A 22,164-nucleotide genomic window follows, 5' to 3' on the forward strand; every position below is an offset into this window, starting at 1 on the left:
GCCTGGGGACGTGATCGGGCATGGAGATATTCTAGGTGAACCAGTGAATAAGAATGGAAAGCTGTTGCATGTTTTTTTGTTTGAGAATAACCTAGAGAATCTAAATATGAACTTGGCTGATGGCAGCGTGTCTTGGAAAAATTACCAATATATATACGTATAGCGGTTTCAGCATTTATTAGGCCATTGGTTTGTTACCGTTTCTTAACATCACAGAACATTCACAGCTTGTTACAGTCTCGAAAACGCAAATCAGTGCGCTAATTCTGTTGTGCTTAACCGCCCGGTTTCGTCGCTGATTTCGACAAGATACTGGCGTTTACGCTAGGATCGAACCCGCACTTCTCTGCTCCAATCCCGATCCTCTGAACTGCAACCACTCATAACCATACCCAGATGACTGGGTATGACCTCAGATGACCTGGGTCTGACCATACCCGAGACCCACTGTGGATATGAAGAACATTTACGCACGGGAAAATTTTGTTTCATTAGAACGCAAAGAAGTGTGTGGTATAGATGAGGAAATTACAAATGAGGAAGGGAAACATGGGGTAGAAAAACTTAAAAAAATAAGGCAGCTGTAATGAAGGAGATACCATGTGAGATGTATAAACATGGAGGTGAGAGTGCAATTAGCAGACTGACTGATCCATTTAAAGTTGTGTGGACAAATGAGTGTGTACCTGATGCGTGAAATGAAAACCGAGTAATATTACTGCACAAACGAGGGCACACGAGCAAGAAGAACTTGAAGAATTATAGACCGATTGCTCAGTGTTTTCGCCGGTGGGTTTGGAGAAGTGACGATCCGATCGAATTGACCAAGTAGAGGCCGGGATTAGTTGGCAAGATTACTGTTCCTATTGAAAACAGATGGGCTGAAATTTTGTAAAAGGTACTCATCACGGAGCATTGGACATTCAAAGATACATCTTTAATCATCTAACGTCTAACCAATGCTTGCGAATCGACAAATTTAAGAAAGTTTAATATACCGCAGGCAGCCACCAGAATCGACAGCTTACGGCATTGCACTGTTAAATTCGATTTTTTCATGTTTGTAGCTTATTACTGTTGTTATGATTGAAATTAGTTAATTAAACTAAAAATCAGTTAAAACTGTATAGATAAATTTCATCTAAATCGCCTCCGCCAACGTTTTGCAAACCAGACTTTGTTATTGCGCAAAAGAAGCTAGTGCAAGCATATCTAATCAATTCGGATAAAAATATATGAATTTTATGACTCAATCCTGCTATATATTTAGTTATTTGCTAATAATATTTAGTATTGGCTGATATAATTCTATATTAGCTTCGGTCTCTTATCAATATGAGTCATATTCGATTTGCACCGCTGTGTCTGCCATTCAGCACATTGGCGTAAATCACGCGTCATTATTTTATTTCATATACAATTCATCAATTATTAGATAAATTACTTCGATTATGAAACCTGTTTGCTTCTGGAAAATATAACTACTAATAAACCATGATTTACGTGGTAGGCATTGCACGTCAATCGTCATTGAACTATCAATGATCAAAAATATGGATTAATAAATATGATAACAGTGAAATTTCTCTGTAATATACCTTAATTCTTCATGAAATCTGGTACTTATCGAAAAGAAATTTTAAATAGCAAAAAATAATTTAACGCCGTCTGCGCTATGGCACTATTTCTATCGATGGCAAGCCTGGCGGAGGGATACACTTACACGCTGTCTGACAGGCCTCTCCCATGCACGAAAGTGATCCTCATTAGTGAATTTTAGTCCAGAAAACCTTATCACTTTAAATAAACACAATGTCGTGGCAAACATACATAGACGAACAACTTATGGGCTCTGGGCTTGTAGAGAAAGCAATAATTGCTGGACACGATGGCACATTATGGGCCAAAAGTGAAAATATTTCCGTAAGTTTACACCTTTTGTTACCGGTACATTGCATGACATTTGTACATTTCTGAATAGGTAAGATGCTTGCCGTGCTCCTATTATAATGTCTTTTATCTTTGAACAAAATGGCTTCACTTTATTTGTAAATCCTGAAGTTTATATAAATAAATGAGAAGGAGATCATTTCCTGCTTGCTGGTCACTTTCACTGCTCAGCTCAGCTGTTCCAACCTTGACCCACCTATTTTCAATGAGTCATGTTGATGAACAAGATGAAAAGAAAAAAATTTCCAAACTTTTTATTGCTGTGCAATGAGTTCTAGCTGGTGAAATAATTTCTAAGCATAAAGAAAGGTAATTCTCTTGGATACACAAGACAAATTTCTTGGTAGTATGATGAAAATTATTTCAGAATGGTAATTTGAGTTTTATTATTTTTTCTGACTAACATGGCATTTATGATATACCTAAATGTCTGATGATGTTGATGTGATCAATTTATAAATTCTCTTTGTTTTAGAAGTTCTTGATCTAACAAACTGTTGATGCAACTTGCTTTGATTTGAAGCCAAATTGGTAAAGCAGGCAATTAGGGTAAAGGCGGTATATTCCGACATCGTAGGTAATTCCGTCACCTCTCTAGTTTTTCCTTTATATTAAGCTTTGTTTTAGTTCCATGCGTTCATTGATGGTTGAAATGGTGACGTCATACATTTGCGTGTCGAAATACTGCCAAAACACTAGGTCTTGGCCATCTAGAGGGAAAATATTGAGATCCAAAGAGAGACAATGCATGCCACCTGGTGAGCTCATCGAAAAATGTGTCAAATTTGACAGTTGACCTTGCTCTACCAAGTAGTGAATAACTGTTTTTATATGAAGAATATTATGGTTTGAGACTTTTAAATACGTCTGTGAATGTATTAGGAATCCTTTAAGTATACTATAGACCCATCAAAACTAATTCCGACACAACTTGAATTGGACACACACAGATTGTTCCAAGCTTTGTACAAAAATTGAAATTTGCTTAATTAAAAGCCTAATAGCTGTTAATTAAAACGTAATTAAGTAGTGTTCAATATTTGTTAGTGTTCTAATTCAAAGCAGTGTTGTATCCCAATACAGCTCACACAGCGAACGGAATTCGAATACGTTGATGTCGGCATTACGTATCAGTTAAATTTGAAGCGCTGACGCAATACAACTCACCACGTGTAGAATATTGCCACACACAGTGACGGAATATAGGGATTTGGTAGGTTTCCATTCTAAAGGCTTTTTAATAAATATGGCAACATTTTGTGATGTTTCATCGTTGCTGACGCGTAGTGAAGTGTTTTGAGAGTCACTTGAAGGCAATAGAACTTGCATAACGCATATGTTTTTTTTTATAGTTTTTCATTTCTCGATGCGTCCTTAATGTGTCGGAATATACCGCGTTTACCCTATTTTGTAAAACCAACAATGCAAATGGTCATTGCTTGCCAAATTGGAAAATTTGGCAGTAGCCATCTGTAAATAAGACTTGAACCACTTCCAATTGCAGACGCAGAGAACATGATGCAATCCTAGTCTACAGGGCTGGAAAACTCCTTCTTTTTTCTGAAATATTGCAGCTCTAATTCTAATATCTCATTATTTGAGTAGGGTAAATGCACCATATTCTGACACTGTGGGTCGGAATTTGGTATTCCCTGAACTTTTCCCTTCATATTAAGCTTGGTCTTAGTTCCACACGTGCGTAGATGGTTGAAATAGTGACATCATACTAGTGCGCACCAGATTTCCGCTAAACACTAGGTCTAGCGGGAAAATGTTGAGATCATCAGAGTGAAAGTCCAAGTCAACCCACTATGCAGATAGTGGATGAATATTGCAGGATCTTTGGCGACGCTTCAGTAGCAAAATTTACGCCTTCAGAAGATCTTGCCGACACATTTAGATTGAAATTCTTGCATCTAATACATTTTTCAGTCTTTGGCCAACTATTTAGAAAAAAGTAAGGTTTCCGGTACATTGGATGGATCGGGATGCAGTAAAGTTTGTCCGGAAATCGGTTGCGATGAGTTCCTGCCAAAAAAAAATGTAAACAAAATGTAGTTGTGGTCACATTAGAGCGGTCAGACTGCATCATCACATGTTCATTTGACACTTGCTGTACAATCGGACTGTTTTTAGGGTAAAATTAGTTATTTGGGGTAACACATGCATGCAACCTTGCAAATAAGTATGTGGCTTGTAAATAGTTTTTCATTACTCAGCCTAAATGGCTTTTCATTAAAAATTGCCCGGCGACACATCTTGAAAATGGTTGGCGACGCTTTGGGCTTGAAAACCCATATATTGGTGATGCTGCTTCCACCTTCTGCACCCTGGAAGTCAACTAGTGAGAACATCAAAACATGTATGAAAGTTGATAGTTGACCTTGCTTTACTAAATAGTGATGAACTGTTTGTGTAGAAAGAATATTATGGTTTGAGACTTAAATAAGTCTGTGAATATATTAGAAATCCTCTAAGTATACTTGTATTTGCTGATTTTAAGTGGTAAATAAATTAATAGATGATTGATTTAAGAGACGGTTTTAGACACGAAAAACTAATTCTGACATGGTGTCAGAATTATGACACAGCCATGACACGGGGTGTTGTATTCCAACACAGCTTACACAGGGTGTTGTATTCCAACACAGCTTACACAGGGTGTTGTATTCCAACACAGCTTACACAGGGTGTCGTATTCTGACACAGCTCACACAGGGTGTCGAAATTCCAACACAGTGTGTCGGAATTATGAATTACATTTTTTAAGCACTGTTGGAATTAGCCTCACAATATGCCGCATTTAGTCACACACAGTGTCGGAATTCAACGATTTTGTAGATTTGAATTCTAAAGGCTTTTAAATAAATAAGGCAACAGTTTGTGACGTTTCATCATTGCTGGCGCATACCGCATAGTGTGGTGTTTTGAGAGTGACGTAAACCAATCGGAACTCGAGTTGCGCATATGGTGATCTATTTATAGCCATTTATTTCTTGCTATGTCCTTGAGGTTTTGGAATATGGTGTGTTTACCCTAGGTATGAAATCTCATGGCTCTAATGTCATGCATTTTTGTTTGATTGAAAAAATCATGGTTTGCATTTTATAACATGCCATTCCCTAAAAGTTTCAACTTCAGCAATCTGCAGTACGTCAATGCAACCCCCAAGATATCCTGCAGGATGTAATGATAACAAGTTAACCCAAAATGTTTCATTGAAGATTGCATAGTTGCAGCCACGTCAGAGTGGTCCAACTGCATTATCACATGTTCTTTTGCCACTAAAGTAAAGACAAATGTTATTGTTGCTGTTAGACTGTTGTTTTTAGGGTAAAATTAGAGATTTGGGTCAACATTTGCTCAGGACATGGTGGCATTCAAAATGCCTTCTAAGTTCTAAATGACCATGTACCTATGTAATTGAGCTTGGTGGCCAATAATAGGAGTGCTTGCTCTAATAGAAGCAAGATGACCGCGCGCTCCTCTCCTACACTAGCAGGCCAGCAGCAGTGGCAGTGCCCTCGTTCTGCTACAGCTACAATAGCAATGGAACGAGTGCGCACTTTAATACAAGTGCACTGCCGCTGCTGTTGGCCTGCTTGTATTGGAGCGGGCCGGGGGATCCTCATGGATCTAAATGACCGTTTCTAAAGTTCCACCATGGCCTAGGACTTTGTAAAAAAGTTTTCGGCATGTAAATGGCTCTTCATGGCTGATGATGGCTGAGATATGGAATTCACGGCTTGATGAAATGAAATCACAGCTTGCAAATCCATAAAACCACCATTTGAAGAATCCAGTCCCAGTTCACCAAGTAGATATATTCCATGCCTGATTGGTGGTACTTATTGGTCCTGGCAAAGTGCTTGTGGTAAGGTCATATGTGCCTACATGGGCCATTGCCTGTGACATTACATGAAACAATTTTGTGCACCATGAATAAATGAATAGTAATGGGAAATATGTTGCTGGAACACTTCTAAGAGACTGCCTGAACAGAATATGATATTATTATCTCATTAGTCTAACAATCAATACAAGTAAATAGTTCATTTGCTTGCCACTGCTGGTGCTGAAATCTTGAATTTATTAAATTTTAATCTTGATATTAAATGTTAATCCGTTAGTTTTTGTATAATTTTTTTTCTCATGGCTGCAGTTTTTAGAAAACTTTTCATTGAAAACTTGGTTAATACAGAATATTAATGGAGAATTCAAGTGATGAATTTCACTGGTAACAAATCATAAAAATATGGGGATACAAGTACAACTTTTAAGTTGAATTTTAGCATGAACATGCACCTAGTGTCCAAAATTAGCAATCAATAATTCAAGGTACTTTTGTCCTTGATGGGCTATCCATCAAAACAAATTGTATTGGTCAAGAATGGGTGGGTCAGCATTGGCTGCAAGCTGTGCCAGCAGCTGAGAATATTGAAGGCAAAAAGCCTCTAAGTGTGGTTTCAAGTCTTTAGGAGCCTAATTCAGTCAAAAAGTACTGAAAATTTACATTTTTGCATGGACTTCAAGTCTTCAATGCTGTTAACATTGAGAATCTTCTAAGTATCTGTCTTGTTATAAATACTTGCTAAATAAATTTTAATTTGGCTATAAAATTCACTCCAAAACTGAGCGCTCTTAAGTTGGAGCGCTCAGTTGTCAAGTGATATTTATATTTGATATTTTTTAGGCATTTGATGATACAAAACCTGACTTCAATACCTACTTTTATTTTGAAAAAAGTCAAATTTCTTGTTAGTTGAATTGTTGTTGGCTGGTGGTGTCTTTTGTTTACTTAGTACAAGTGTCTTGTTAAGGGATGGTGCTAGGGTGCTGTGGAATGGTCAGTTGATTTGTCCGAAATCTCAAAATACTATGTTCTTTCATATTAATTATAGAATTGTACCATGCTTACCACCAAATAGAGCAGCCATATCTCCACAATTTTAAATAAACAGGAAGTGTCAAAAACATCAGCTATGTTGAGCATCAACAACAAAGTATTACATGGCAGTAAAGACTACATACTAAAAGTACTAAAACCTTCTAAATTAGAAGGAATAAAGTGAATATCTAGAAAATGAATCAATTCTCTTGGAAGACATTGATAATTGTCCTAAATTGGTCATTGTATGCTTGAGCCCAATTCTGTTCCAAGTAGGAAAATTAGTACATCTGTGAAATTTCCCGTTAGGTTAAGGGCAATTCAATATTTCACCAATAAATGCTTTAAATTTGTTTTTAATAAATTCAAAATATTTTTGTATTGCTAATGATGTTTTACATTCTTTCAAGTCTAGAATTTGTTTAGTTGATAATATCAACTTTTAGGTCTGCTGAGATATTTCAAACTATTTTTCAGTATCAAATTGACTTGAGTCACTTATGTCATCTTATTAAAGCTGATGGCAAATGCCTTGATGCAGGACGGGATTAGGATTAGTATTCTTATCACGGGAATTTTGGCTACAAAGTGATGAGTTTGAATAAATTTTGAATTTCATATACTGGTAAAGAACTTATGTCAATAATAAGATGGGAGATAATATATCTAGCAACATTCTTGCAGCTCCAAAAATGGTCATTTTTTTCAGGGAAGCTTTATTTGTGGCTGGGCAGGGAGATATATTCCATGCCCGATGCCGGGCACTACTGTCAAACAGGGTAATAAGGGATGGGCGGGGGTAAATTGGGACAGTCCTCTGACATTTCATACAAATGTTGGAGCAGCCTAACTAATTGAAATATTGTAAAACTAAAAATAGTGGCATAAACTTCAACATTTTTACTATCTATTATGCATGAAGCAAGTTAAGAAACCACACATTTTCAATAGTCACAGGCTCACAGCAGGACTTGGTCAATTCTAAGTGATTGGATTGTCAATTCACTTGGCCACTGCCATTGTTCTTTGACTCCTTTTGTTTAAATTTTATGTGTTGCAAGCTGGGCAATTACTGTGTATAAATATTGCTGTAAAATTGTAATGAATAAAAGAGAGAGTCATGGAAAAGTCATGGAATTTTTTTGTGTAAATACCAGGATGAACCCTGGACAACTGACTAAGCATCCATAAGATGAGAACCTACAAGAAGCTGTGCATCAATTGCCAAAATTGATTACCCAATCCTAATTGGATTAGGTGATTCATCAACTGATAGGATAACAAAAATTGTTAGGTTCTAATCCTAATTGTTTGAACATGTGTATCTATTTTGTGTGTGTTTTGTTATCTTTGAATTCAAATACTGAATAGAATCTTTTATAAAATAATCAAGTGTTAATGACTTTAATTGCTTTTTAAATGACAAAGTTTTTATGACTGAACTCTAGAGTTGAAGCAAGGCATGAAAGGTTGATTCTGATCTTCTAATTTAATTTCAATCTTATATATAGTCCTGGAAACCCTGCATCTAAATCACACCCTCCAGTTGTGTATGATTGAATCATAACCAACTTATACCCAAATAAGACCTTTCATCCATGTCACATTTGTTTTTCATTCATTTACTTCCTGACATGTGTCAGAAATTTATATTGCTCTGATTGAAATTGAAATAATCTGTAAATGCATATCCTGGTGTATAATATATCTGCCTTTTGGGCCATTACTATAGATTTTTTTGCCATTTTAGGAGCCATGAGATTACTGCTAGAATTGCCTCCTATCTAATTGTTAGCAAAAGTATGTAATTGGACTGCAAGTCTCCAAATGTATTGAAAATTTATCACTTTAGAGTTGTGATGTTTCAATAGTATGGAGAAAAATTCCAATCCTGTGCCTATCTTATCCTTCCACTGTGTAATATTGAGTTATATCAATATTAAGAAAGGAGATGGTAAACACATCTTCTATGCTTGTCCTGAGAGCCAGGCATGTACACTGCCCAAGTAAGAAGACATACGGTATTTATAAATGATTGTGCATTAAACAAACTCTGGCTTAGTCAATTGTATATTGCTGCTGAATGTTTTATGGTTGGAATCAATCTAACTTTAGCTTCTCTCTGCAGTTCAGGATGTACATGAACAGCAACCACTTTGGGGATATTCTCTAGCTTCTTCATTGTTATGTGAAAATTTTAGCAACTACTGCATCATTCTTGAATGGAAACTTTCTAATGGGAATCTTTTGAACAGTGTTTTTACTGTTTTTCAAGTTTCTAGTTATTTTAAAAATTCACCTTAATATAGAAATTTAGGACTGAAACAAAGAGTGGAAAATATAAAAATTAATCATGTTGTCTGAAGACAAAGCAAATAAGAAATAATTTGCATTCAGTCATTCAGCTCTGTTATGCTGCAGTCTGAGGGAGGAGAAAAGCAGTCATTTAATATTGTATGATCATCTGTACATTCCAGCCGCCATATCAATAATAGCTTAAATTTTGTGACTGTGATGACTTCTCAAGTTAAACTTATCAGTCATGATGAGAAATTGGCTGCTAAGTACATGAACAAGTTTTGAGCATTATGCTTAGAGATGAAAAATGTTATGAATGTGCTTGCCTAGTCTTTTTACAGTTTGTAACAAGAGACCAATCAAAGTGGACTGGTATAAAAGTTTCTATATTTGGTAAAATCGTATGGATTAGAATTTAGTTGCAGGTCTCATATTTTGGTATTTTATTATCTGACAGAAAAATATGAAGAGGCTGAGACAGCCTTCAAATCTTGCTATTCTCAGCTTTGTGAATTCAAGCAATAGGTAGTAGTTATCTATAAATAATTGAACTAAGTTAGCAGACATAGCAATGTTATGCCATTTTTCTGGGACAAACCAGGTCAGCATGATCCACTCAAAGTAAATAAGTACATCATTATTTGAAAAGTATCACAAACTTTTCTGATTGCATAAAGTGTGTGATCAAGACAGTTTTGTCATATTCCTACATGGATTTCAAACTAAAAATTGCAATTAAAGTTCCTAGAGACAAGTATTTTGATTTTTAAAACTGTCTAACCACATACAGTTCTAGCAATATATTGACAAAATTAAAGCATTGTCAAGCTACACATGTTGCTGGCAACAAGCATTGTCATGTTAGACATGTTGCTGGCAACAAGCATTGTCATGCTAGACATGTTGCTGGCAGCAAGCATTGTCATGCTAGACATGTTGCTGGCAGCAAGCATTGACACAGCAGCTGTATGCCAGGACATTGTTGCTGCAGGGGTGAACTGTTGCTGCATTTGTTCATTTATTGATCCATCTTCGTCTCAAGCTCAACACAAAAATTTCGGCCAAGTTATCAAGGGAAGGTCAAGCTTCAAGTCATCAGATTCAATTTAAGGGGACCGTCTCGCGCAAATAATAAATCGTATACCTTTGGGCGGATCATTCTGAAATTGGGTACACATATGTAAAATGTAAAACAAAATTGTTTTTGTTTGTGTGAATTTAAAAAAAAAAAAATGAAAGAAAACATGAAATTAATAGAAAACGAAGAAATAAAGGGGTACTTTAGAAATCTATCTCCTCCTACAGTATATATGCTACAAGGTCGAGACACATGTCATTCGATCCGTAAAGACCATATCTAGCGTTCACGTGTTCAGTTTTTTCAATTTCGAATTTGTTCCTGATGGAGGGGGATTTAAAGAAAAAAAACAAAATTTTCCCCCCCTCCCCCCTTTTCCAATATATAATCCAAACTATAATGAAATCGGAAAAACTATACACGCAGTTTGTAGAGCTATTCCTTGCAAATCGAATGATATATCTCCCATTGCTGTAGCTTGAAAACTGTGGGAGGAGATAGGTTTTCCGTGACAATAAGTTGAACTTTTCAGGACGGCGCGACAAAGTCCCGCGCGTCTTGAAATAGGCACTCAATGTAGCATGGATACCGAACTACAGGCTTCTGTAGCTTAATCCACTCAAGGATGATAGCAGCAACTTGTAGCGCACCTCTACGTACAATGTTAGGAGGGTGACTGAGCTCAGATGCCAGATACACCAATATATGTAGTCTTGCCGCTCTAATTTTCTTAGGTCTATTTAGTGTAGGAACTCCACCCCCCGCCCCCATTTAAAGCCCGGCCGTGTGCGTCAATATTGACGTACAAGGATCGCAGTGGTATCGTTGAAAAGCTCAGAATGTTAGCTTTAAGATGAGACTAAGCATGTAACTGCAGCACAACTCAAGTAGAAACTATATTCAAAGATTTCAGCAGCTAATTACTTTATATCTAATTAGTTGAAGAACTCTCCTACCCGCTTCCCTTTAAAGAGATGTCATGAACGTAAATATTGGCATACAGCGATGGCAGTGGTACCATTGGAAAGAGCAGAATTCCAGCTTCCAGATGAGCACAAAAACTGGAAAACGCCAAAATTGAAAATTTTAGGCGAGACGGTCCCCTTAATTGATGTATTAGTTCATTCATTCCTACTTCCATGCATGTTTATTTGTCCTCTCAGCTGTATTTAATTTAATAATTGTAATTAATTGAGCACACAGTAGCTGTGTGTTCAAGAATTGTGTTGCTGTTAATGTTGTAGAAATAACTGTTGCTATAGTTCCATGTTTTAGCCTACTTCCAGTGCTTGAGCATATGTATAGCAGCTGTATTAACACCTGTATAGCAGCTATATTAACACCTGTATAGCAGCTGTATTAACACCTGTATAGCAGCTGTATTAACATGTGTATAGCAGCTGTATGTATAGAACTATATATTTTTGTTTCTGTGCAGCCATCACAAGAAGAGTTATCTAAGCTGTCATCAAGTTTTCCGGACCAAGCCCAGCTGGCCATGACAGGGGTGGTGATTGGTGGTGAGAAGTACTTCTACCTCTCCGGCACTGATAGGGTGAGTGGGTGAGAGTACTTCTACCTCTCCGGCACTGATAGGGTGAGTGGGCGATCTACCTCTCCAGCACTGATAGGGTGAGTGGGTGAGAAGTACTTCTACCTCTCTGGCACTGATAGGGTGAGTGGGCAAGAGTACTTCTACCTCTCCGGCACTGATAGAAGAGTACTTCTACCTCTCTGGCACTGATAGGGTGAGTGGGTGATCTACCTCTCCAGCACTGATAGGGTGAGTGGGTGAGAGTACTTCTACCTCTCCGGCACTGATAGGGTGAGTGGGTGAGAGTACTTCTACCTCTCCGGCACTGATAGGGTGAGTGGGTGATCTACCTCTCCAGCACTGATAGGGTGAGTGGGTGAGAAGTACTTCTACCTCTCCAGCACTGATAGGGTGAGTGGGCGAGAAGTACTTCTACCTCTCCGGCACTGATAGGGTGAGTGGGTGAGAGTACTTCTACCTCTAAGGCACTGATAGGGTGAGTGGGTGATAGTTAGATTAACTCTCGAGATAACCCATGCCTCCACTACCAACTGTTGATAGTTATGAATACAGTCTTGATATCTTCTCATGGGACTAAATTTTTGCATACATTTCACAAAATCTCACATTTATGTGTAATAACTCAGTTTTTGTATGAGGGTTGCACAATCTCACATTCTTGCAGAAATTTTGTACTGGTAACTGTCACCAAGTCTGGGCTTTATCTTCATGTTAACACCAGATGCAGCAGATTCATTTTAGGATAATAAGTTCACACTCATTTATTGTTGTGTATTCAGTTCCATGTTACATTTGTAAGCAAGCTCCGGCGGAGTTCAAGTTAATCACATTTCCATGTTGGGATTGCATGTATATATATTTACTTAGATATTTTCAATGAAAATATAGTTCATTTTATTTCTTCTTCATCTGGAAAATATAAATATTATTCAGGTTTCTCATAGTCATATTTCTTGTAGATTTGAAAAATCTCCAAGTATGTGCAACATTATTTTAAAATCAAAGAAATATTTTAAAGTATTTTGTATGTCAATAACTTCCATGCTCATAAAATAAATAATGACACATTGTTCTTATATTTATACCTAATTGTTTGTGAAGGTAAGGCTGTATTTTTGTTCTTTGTATAGTTGATTTACAGCCCGACGCAAAAGGTTAGCCCCCACCCCTTTAAAACATCTTAACACATCGAGTTTTGCGAGTTTTATTGTGCAAATGGTGGCAAACGAATCGTCTTGGTCTCAGTAATCAAAATGTAATAGACTGTAGTGAAAGTATAATTAGCAACGGAGAAAATGAAAAACATATGTTTTTGCTCCGACGCAAAAGGTTAGCACCACTTTGTACACTTTGACATTTTAGGCAAAACAAAACATACGTCAGCTGCAAAACTAAAGGTTATTTACCTATATGCTCTCCGTTGGCTTTGTAGACATCCAAGCACCGCTTTTTCATGCCCTGAGACAATCTACGGACGTAGTTGGGGTCCAGATTGGACCAGGCGGCTTGAATGGCCAACTCGAGTTCTTCCTTCGTGTCATACTGCTTCACGCAGGCGTAGACGATCCCAGCCATGTACCTCCAGACGTTCTCAATGGGATTCAGATCGGGGGACTTGGCTGGCCAGTCTATAACCCGGATTTTGGCACGCTTGAAGAAGGCCTTGGTCGTGCGCGCCGTATGGATTGAGGCATTATCTTGTTGGAAGATAGCGCCGCGGCGAATTTGGTGGCGGATGACGGGAAGTTGATGGACCTCGAGCGTTTGGACATAGTCGTCCGCGCACTGGTTGCGTTCGAGGAAGACGAGCTCGCTCGTCACGTTTGCATGAAAGGCCCCCTACACCATTACACTGCCCCCGCCATTTTGGCGGCTAAAAGCTTCCTTTGGATCATTCCTGCGGCAATGCCAGTAAGTACTTCAGACCATCTGGGCCATCCAAGTTCAATTTCTTCTCATCAGAGAAGATGGTTTTGGCCCAGGTGTCATCACTAGTACTTGCATACTTTGTGCTCCAGGCGACACTGGCATGCTTGTGAGCCTCGGTCAATTGGGGGGCCTTGTTCATCTTCACGCATTGGAAGATGCCGGAGGACGCGAGGGTGCGAGAGACGGTGGACTTGGAGACATTGAGCTCCAACTTTTGGACTAGTTTGGGCGCGCTCAAGTCGCCGGGCGCCGCAACTCGGACGAGGCGACGCGTGTCACGGTCCGACATCTTCTTGGGGCGGCCTTTGGTGTGCCGCTTTCCGTAGTTCACGGGGTCCTAGAGATAGCTGGAGATGGCTTTGTGGCTACACCCCACTTGTGCCTCCGTTTGACGCAGGCTAGGACGCTCGCCCTCAGGCAGCGCCATCAGGGCTTGAATGGCACCTTTCTGAAACTCGGTTAGAGGCTTTCCCGCGCCCATCTCCTGCCTAGGTGAGCATAAGATCCGTGCACAACTACTACGCTATGAACGCACCCTTTGCAGCGAGTCTACGCTGCGTCCTGTCTGCAAGAGCGCCAAACTTGCAAAGTGGGGCTAACCTTTTGCGTCGGTGCAAAAGCACGGACCGCTTGATTTTTCCGCCAGTAATTAACTTTTTCACCAAATTTCACCTGCTATAGATTGCAGAGCGCAAGACAAATTGTTTGCCACCATTTGCACGTTAAAACTGGCAAAACTCGATGTGTTATGATGTTTTAAAGGGGTGGGGCTAACCTTTTGCGTCGGGCTGTATCAGCAAATCTTCATTCTTATATTGTTTGTTTCCATAAAAGTATAGTACTATGTGGTTGCTGATGATCTTGATTCGCATGTAAATTATGGCAATAATTTTCATTGAAAGGCCTAGTAATAATATATTTTCATATCACTTATACATTATGATATTAATGATGTGATATTAATCACTTTCTTCATTGATTACGGTACCTATCAATTCCCACATAATAATAAAGCTGTGTTGCTGCATGGAATATTGATCCACAAAGGTATTAATATGAGGCCATAGTTATATAAGAATTTTAAAATCAATGTCTACATAATAATAAGTCTGATGCTGCAGTTGATCTCCATTCACATTTAAATATAAGACAATAATCATAATTTTAAAATCACCCATTTCCATGTGATAATAAAGACGTGTTGTTGCGGTTGATCTTGATACGCATTTAAATATAATACAATCATAATTGTAAAACCATCAATGCCCATGTAATAATAAGTCTATGTTGCAGCAGTTGATCATAACTTGCATTTAAATATGAGACAATAATCATAATTTTAAAACTAATTCCCGTGTAATAACAAAGACGTGTTGGTGCAGGTGATCCGCTGCAAGAAGGGCAAGTCAGGCGTGCACGCCATGAAGACGCTGCAGGCTGTGCTGGTGGCCGTGTTCCGTGAGCCTGTCCAGCACCCTCAGGTGGCGGCTATAGTCGAGAGTCTGGGGGAGTATCTCATCAACATGAGCTACTAGTGCTGCTAGGTGAGCTGCTAGTGCTGCTAGGTGAGCTGCTGGTGCTGCTAGGTGAGCTGCTGGTGCTGCTAGGTGAGCTGCTGGTGCTGCTAGGTGAGCTGCTGGTGCTGCTAGGTGAGTTGCTGGTGCTGCTAGGTTGTTGTTGTTGTTGTTGGTTGCGACCGTCACGCTCGCCGGGGGGGAGGCTCTGGTGGCAGGCAGGGGGCCAGAACCGGAAGAGGAGGGAGTTGGGCGAAGGCAGCGTGGGTGGCCAGGAAAGCCACTACCTCCACGGGGCTGTCCCACAGTGAGGAGACGCTGAGAGACGTGGGGAAGGCGGGGCATACAAAGAGGTGCTGAACGGATTGGAGGGGATCCCCGCACTCCGGGCAGGCGGAGCTAGGGGAGCGTCCGATCCTCGCGGAATAGGACGCCAGGGAGCTGCAGTATCCCGAGCGGAGCTGGGATAGCGCTGAGCGGTAGGGGCGAGGGAGTGAGGTCTCCACTGAAGCAATCGGCGGCGGCGGGGCAGCAAGGACTGCATTTATGGCGGCAGTCGCCGCCACGCGGGAGGTGATCTCCCTGCGGAGAGACTGCTTGGCTTCTCCGTATGTCCCGGCAGGCAGGATACCATTTGTCAAGAATGGTGTGACAAGATGGCCGAACCTCGACTGTAACAAGGCTTTCATAGGGCGGTCACACAGAGGGGCAGAAACCATGCGAAAGGAGGCATGGGAGGGCTGGAAGGCGCTGGCGAGGAACTGGGCGCAGGCCAGGTCCAGGTGCTCGGTCAAAGAGAAGACGCCGGTCTCCTGGTGCAGATGGGAGATCGGGGCCATTTTGAGGCAGCCGTTGGCTAGTCTCAGTGCAGTATTCTGTATAGTCTGCAGGCTGGCAACTGCTGTACGGGAGGCAACAGGGTACCAGATGGGGGCCGCGGAATTGAGAATTGGGCGCGTGATGGCACGGTAGGTGGCAACTATGTCCTCCTTGCAGAAGCCCCAGTTGGTGCCAGCAAGGGCTATTAATATGCGGAGAGAACCCGTCGCTTTCGTGGCCATGGCTCTTGCATGAGGGGAGAAGGTGAAGTGTGTATCCCAGGTGATGCCTAAGATTTTGGGGGTTTTGTCCAATGGGATGATGCCGTTGCAGATGGTGGCAGATGGGTGGTATCGGGATTGGTGCGTATCTGGGGTGAAGAGCGTGACCGAGGACTTGCCAGGAGCCACGGCCAGTTTCTTGACTGCCGACCAGTCTGAGACGTTACGAAGGAGCGAGGCAAGCTCGGCCTCCGCATCGTCGAGTCTCGGGACGACACGAAGATGGTATAAGGTCGTCCGCGTATGAGGCAATATTGGGGGTAGGCACTGGGATGTCGGAAATGAAGTGGTTAAAGAGGGCTGGCGAGATCACCGAGCCCTGGGGAACGCCTGAGTGAATGGCTCTGAAAGGTTATTGGGTTCTGAGATAGAGGCAAGATGCCTGCCTGCCTCGGAGTTAGCAGCACAGCCAGCGGACCAGGTTGTGATTTAGGTCCGAGGCCGCGATCATGCTCAGGAGGAGGGGGTGGTCGACACTGTCGAAACTACTAGTGCTGCTAGGTGAGCTACTAGTGCTGCTAGGTGAGCTACTAGTGCTGCTAGGTGAGCTACTAGTGCTGCTAGGTGAGCTACTAGTGTTGCTAGGTGGCAGCTATAGTGCAGAGTCTGGGGGGAGAACCAGGGTTGGGCACAGTTCTGCTAAACCACTAACCACTAATTAGCGAAACTAACTTTTCCTTATTAGATTAGCTTTTCAGCTAACTTTGAAAACCATCAGCCGACCAATTAGCTTCCACTAAATTTAGTTCCGCTAACTGGCAATCTGCTAATAATGTTTCTAAATCTCTTCTGATAGAAAATTTGGGTGTTAATAGTTGATGCCAAGTATTGTTAATTGTGAGCCACACTGATGGCTGACTATGTAAGCATATGTACGTTAACCAATCATGTCTTGTATGCTCAAGTGATGTAGAATGTCGCCAAGGCCTTGAATAAGATCCAGGGTGAGGATCAGGCCTATCTCAGGAACCTTCTGCCAACTGTAGCAGCTACCATCATGATGTTGACAAAAGCCAAGTGCTTAGGCTTCCTATACTGCAGTCCTCTGGTAGACGCAGTGCTGGCAGGCATCATGAAAAAGTTTGGGCCGCTCTTGAAGACGAGGAGAGCCAGCTAGCAGCGGCCTTCCACCCTAAGTTGTGCCTGTTCTGGTTGGAGAAGCATAATCACAGCCATCTCAGCAAGGTACAGAGGACCGTGGAGACAGCCCTAAGGGAGAACATTGAGGAGAGCAGCAGCATCAACAGCAAGAACAAGGATGGGGAAGCAGCATCACTCAGCCCCAGGAGTGCAGGAGGAACCACAGGTCACTGACCTGGCTGGAGGTCAGCTCAAAGGAGGTCCTGACTGACGCTGCCTCCTTGAGTGAGCAGGTGTTGATGGACCTGCTCGTTTAGTACAACACAGCCATCCTATCCAGTGCTGCGGTTGAGTGCCTGTTTTCCATAGGCAAGGACATCTTGAGGGCCAAGAGAATAATAATAACAATGTAAATAATAGTTCATAATTTACATTATTGAGAGGCTGATGTTCATCAAGGGCAACAATCATCACCTCGAGGAGATGAAGGGCAGAGTAAAAGCAGTGTGTAACCCTGTATTTACCTGTGTTTTTATTTCTTAATATTTCTTATTCGTTTAATGCTTTCTTATTCGTTCATTAAACTAAATGTTTAATGTCAACTACTGCTTAATTCATTTAATTATTTATGTACATCTTCATCGTCATGTGATCTTGGCATGCTACACCTTTTTGGAAAGCTTGTCAATGCTACAACATACTATTAAAAGTTCAGCTCTCTAGGTCTGTTTTTGAGAGCTTTAGAGGCCCCTAAAAAATTAAGCCAAAGCTAAATTGATATACTAAAAGTTAGCAGTTAGTGGTAAATTCAGCTAAATTTTTCTGCCATCTATGGCTTTAGCGTTAAAAAGGCTAACGTTTCAGTTAGCGGATTATCGGTTATCAAAGCTAACTTTTTGGTTAGCTGTGCCCACCACTGGGGTAAACCTCATCAACATGAACTACCATTGCTGCTGGGTGAGCAGCTAGTTGTTGTTAATTGCCTGGGACCGCTGCTCGGCGGCGCCCCCGCAGAGGTGGCGGCTCTGGGGGAGGGGGAGGGAGCGGAGGTTCTGCTCCAAGGATGTCGGTGAAGGATGGGAGCAAAGAGAGGAAAGCTGCAGTCGGGCCAGGGTTAGACCAGAGGTTCAGTGGGGTCAGCAAGGTGGGATGCGATGGGCAGCTGAAGAGGTGATGGGTGGTGTGGTCCATTGTGCCGCACTCAGGGCTGAGAGGGCTATTAGCTGCACTGATGCGGGCAAGGTACGAATTGAGCCGCGATGAGTAGCCAGAGCAGAGCTGGGAAAGGGTGCTTCTGGCCGCCCTGGGGAGGGATAGCTCGCTGGACGAGACGAAGGGGGCAGGGGTCAGCAACACGTTGTTGGGAGCTGCTGAGGCCAGGTAGGAGGAGACAGCGGAGCTGTGCAGGGTGCTGAGGGCAGCGGAGTAGGTGTTGGGGGGAGAGAACCCTCTTCCAGCAGGTGAGAGACCAAAGTGAGGAAGCGGGACTGAAGCGTGTGCTTCATGGGATGGGGCCATGCTGCATGGTACGGGGCCAACTGCAGATGGGAAGCAGAGGCCATTTGAAGAGATTCCGTGGTTATGCGGAGGGCAAAGTTTTGAATAGTTTGCAGCTTAGAGATTGCCAAGGGAGAGGCGTTAGGGAACCACACTGGGCAGCGTAAGTGATGAGAGACTTAATAAGAGCCTTAAAAGTCATCAAGAGGGTTTCCTTCTGCTGTCCCCAGCTGGTTCCTGCAATGGATTTGAGGATGTTGAGGCGCGGGCGGGCTCTCTGGCATATAGCAGCGATGTGAGGCGAGAAGGTGAAGTGGGGGTCAAAAGTGACCCCGAGGATCTTTGGGGTTCAACAAAGTGGAAAGTTGGACCCCTCCCAGCTGACATGAGGGTCTGTTTGAGATTGATGGGTGTTGGAGGTGAAGAGGGTAGTGTGGGATTTTGGGGTAGACACCGATAACCCCTTCTGACGAGCCCATGCCGCCACATCGGAGGAGTGGGAGGAGAGGACTGCAGACGCGTCGGCGATCTGCATGGCCCCCGCAGCGGCAGTGAAGTCTACCGCATACGAGGTGATTAGGGGGGCGGAATGGGGGAAGTCTGAGAATTAGGAGTTAAAGAGGACGGGCGAGATGACGGAGCCTTGTGGGATTCCAGCAAGGTCCTAGTGCTGCTAGGGGGTACTACTGTGTCAGGCATTGCAATATAAGCCACTAGGACAGGCCACCTGGTGGGAGAGGGTATTGCAGGATACTTGGGTCGTATCCTTAGTATGTGTTTTGGATGTAGCAGTCCCAGGCCACGCTGAAGCGCTACCTTCCTCTGTATTCTGCCACCCTCAGCCCCGCCAATTTGTCCTCGCCACAAAGGTCCTGGGGTTCTGTCTGTAATTACTGCGCATATTCTCTCAGTTGTGTCAGCTGATGCCCTCAGTTGGGCCATCTGATGCACGATGCTGCCGCTTACTTCTTGCTGCTTGTCTGAGAGTATACACACATCGTGTACATCATAAACACATGCCCTTTGAAATGGTCTCTATAATTTGTACCTTATTTATGTTTGCATCCGTAACGTGTGTCTTTTCAACACATGCCTTATGAACATAATCCTCGTTAACTCAAGTTGCTCGGTCATCATGACCGATCGTGATGTTAAAGCTTGCTATTAAGTATAAAATTAGTGAATTAATTTTGGATCTGCTGGCTTATCTTGGTCTTCTTCCGCAGGGAGCATGTGAGAGGGCTAGGTTTTGTACTACTTCCCTTACCACCAAACTACCGCGGCAGCTACAGCAGCTTCAACAACAGATGCTTCAACTACAGCACCACCACCAACAGCATCACCAACAGCACCTCTAACAGCAGATACTTCAACAACAGTTTCACGTCAGCTATAGTTGCAAGCAAGCATTGATTCAACAGAACTCAACAGCTTCAATAGAACGGTCGCCACTCAATTAACAACAGACATCAGCAAGCACAACATGAGTAGCAACAGCAGCTGTTACATCATCAACCGGTGCAGCTACACGATCAGCTATAATTTAGTCAATAATATCAATTATGATAACTTCTAATTTTCTCGCCATTTAGGTATGCCAATAGCGCTCTAACATTTTTTTATTGTATGCGAGATTATAATCATTTAATTTTTTTCTGAGATTTTGATGAATTAATTAAAATAAGAAATCGGCAATCAAGTTTTTGGTTGAACTTGTGTTGCGGTTCTCGAATCTCAGTTTTGAAATAATATAATGATATTTATGCTTTAGCTACTATCTTAATTTCTAGAACATGTATGGAAGTTGAAAAATAAGTGAAAATTTTTGAAAGAAATGTTCCTTTCAACTTGGAAACGTCATTGTGAGCAAAATAACATTAATGTAAAAATATTAGTAGAATCTCTTTGTGAAGAATCTCTTCAATATTGTGAAGCTGTCGTGTAAACAAAGGAAAAGTTCAATTTAAAAACAATGTGGAGATGTCATCACACTGCCCTACACTCAGAGCAATGATTGAGGCTTTGTCCTAAGCGCGATGCACGGGTAATCTTGACCCATTTTAGCCTGGCAAATTGTGTATCAGTGCTACCCATGTTCCCTGCTCAAGCTGTGGGCTAAAGAGTGTCAATATTTGGACAATGTCGTGTTCATTGTCTTGAGTGATGGTGTTAGTGCAGGATTGTGACGCTTGTAACGCTTCTCGCTTCAGTTGCTGTCTTGGATTGCGTTAAGTGTCAGACAGGCTCCCAAAATTCATCGTGTTTATGCTTATTGATGCTCTTCAAAAATTGCTTTGTACGGTTTGGTCTGTAGGAACTGACCTGCATGGCGATGATCTCGGTTGCAATCATTGGTGACATCTTGTTTCTCATCACTGAAAATGATTTTCTTTGCTGTGTAATATCATGGTAAAATTTCTGTACATTTTTTTTTCTTTGAATTGTCAGTTTTTGATTGGGTGAATTTCTACTTTTTTCACAATATTCCTGAAATTTATTATTATTTTTCAACTTTTTATGTCGTTGAGGTCAATGTATTCAATCCCTACAAAATCTCACGGAATTTGCCATGATTTTTTTAGAGCAGAAAGTGTTCTGTCGTATCCTGCAGAAAAATAAATTATTTTACTTCAGACCAATTCTAAAAATATGTTGTCTCACTGCCTATGTAACATCCTCGGCAGTTTCTTCTCAACTCGCGGTGGACTCGTCTAAAAAATTTTGTTTATGCTTGACTGATGCGTAGGAAATTCTGTGTTCCAGATATGTTATGCATTGATACATGTGTTTGTATTCTTTGAATGAACACTTATTCAGCTATTAACAGTTTTTCTTCATGTGTAATTTTGATACGATGCACTCTTGGGACAAAAGGATCATTCATTTTTGAACTCATCTGCTTCCTTGAGATTAAATTCGATTTAATTTCATTTTAGTTTCTAACAGCAATTCTCCCCCACTTTTTCTCAAATGTTTAAACCTCTTAGAACAAATATATTAGGGCAGTTCACTTTTGATCTTTTACAAGGAAAATTTTCTTGTTGAACAATTAATAAGAGAACAGCTTCATTTCGAAGAACAATATTTCTCTTGTACACCTACGCAATGAACAATTTTTGTACGTTCATCACTAAAACATTTATTTCGTACGAGTTCATTTGAGAACATTCATTGCTCTGGAGATGAGGACAGGGATAACGTTTAGGATAATTAGGTCTCTCATTAACGGATCTGATTAATTAGTTTTGTTAATTGCCACTTGATTTGTACGCGTG

The 22,164-nt window shown here is 41.3% G+C and overlaps 1 protein-coding gene across 1 annotated transcript; it reads left to right on the plus strand.

Annotated features, from left to right (window-relative positions):
• Positions 1–1,705: 1,705 nt before the first annotated feature.
• On the plus strand, positions 1,706–21,873 carry LOC108680054 (profilin). Its single transcript, XM_018168821.2, has 4 exons — positions 1,706–1,923; positions 11,653–11,769; positions 15,081–15,242; positions 20,116–21,873. Exons 1-3 carry the CDS (start codon positions 1,813–1,815, stop codon positions 15,231–15,233), a joined length of 381 nt encoding a protein of 126 aa, XP_018024310.1. The 5' UTR covers positions 1,706–1,812; the 3' UTR covers positions 15,234–15,242; positions 20,116–21,873.
• Positions 21,874–22,164: the final 291 nt, after the last annotated feature.

Source organism: Hyalella azteca, unplaced genomic scaffold (genome assembly GCF_000764305.2).
Source record: "Hyalella azteca isolate HAZT.00-mixed unplaced genomic scaffold, Hazt_2.0.2 contig8873, whole genome shotgun sequence".
Lineage (NCBI taxonomy): Eukaryota > Metazoa > Arthropoda > Malacostraca > Amphipoda > Hyalellidae > Hyalella > Hyalella azteca.

Excerpts from the sequence above, each read along its gene's own strand:
- LOC108680054 (XM_018168821.2), top strand. The coding sequence starts at position 1,813 with ATGTCGTGGCAAACATACATAGACGAACAACTTATGGGCTCTGGGCTT. Across the intron at positions 1,924-11,652 it reads CCAAAAGTGAAAATATTTCC|CCATCACAAGAAGAGTTATC; the intron begins GTAAGTTTACAC and ends GTTTCTGTGCAG. Across the intron at positions 11,770-15,080 it reads ACCTCTCCGGCACTGATAGG|GTGATCCGCTGCAAGAAGGG; the intron begins GTGAGTGGGTGA and ends GTGTTGGTGCAG.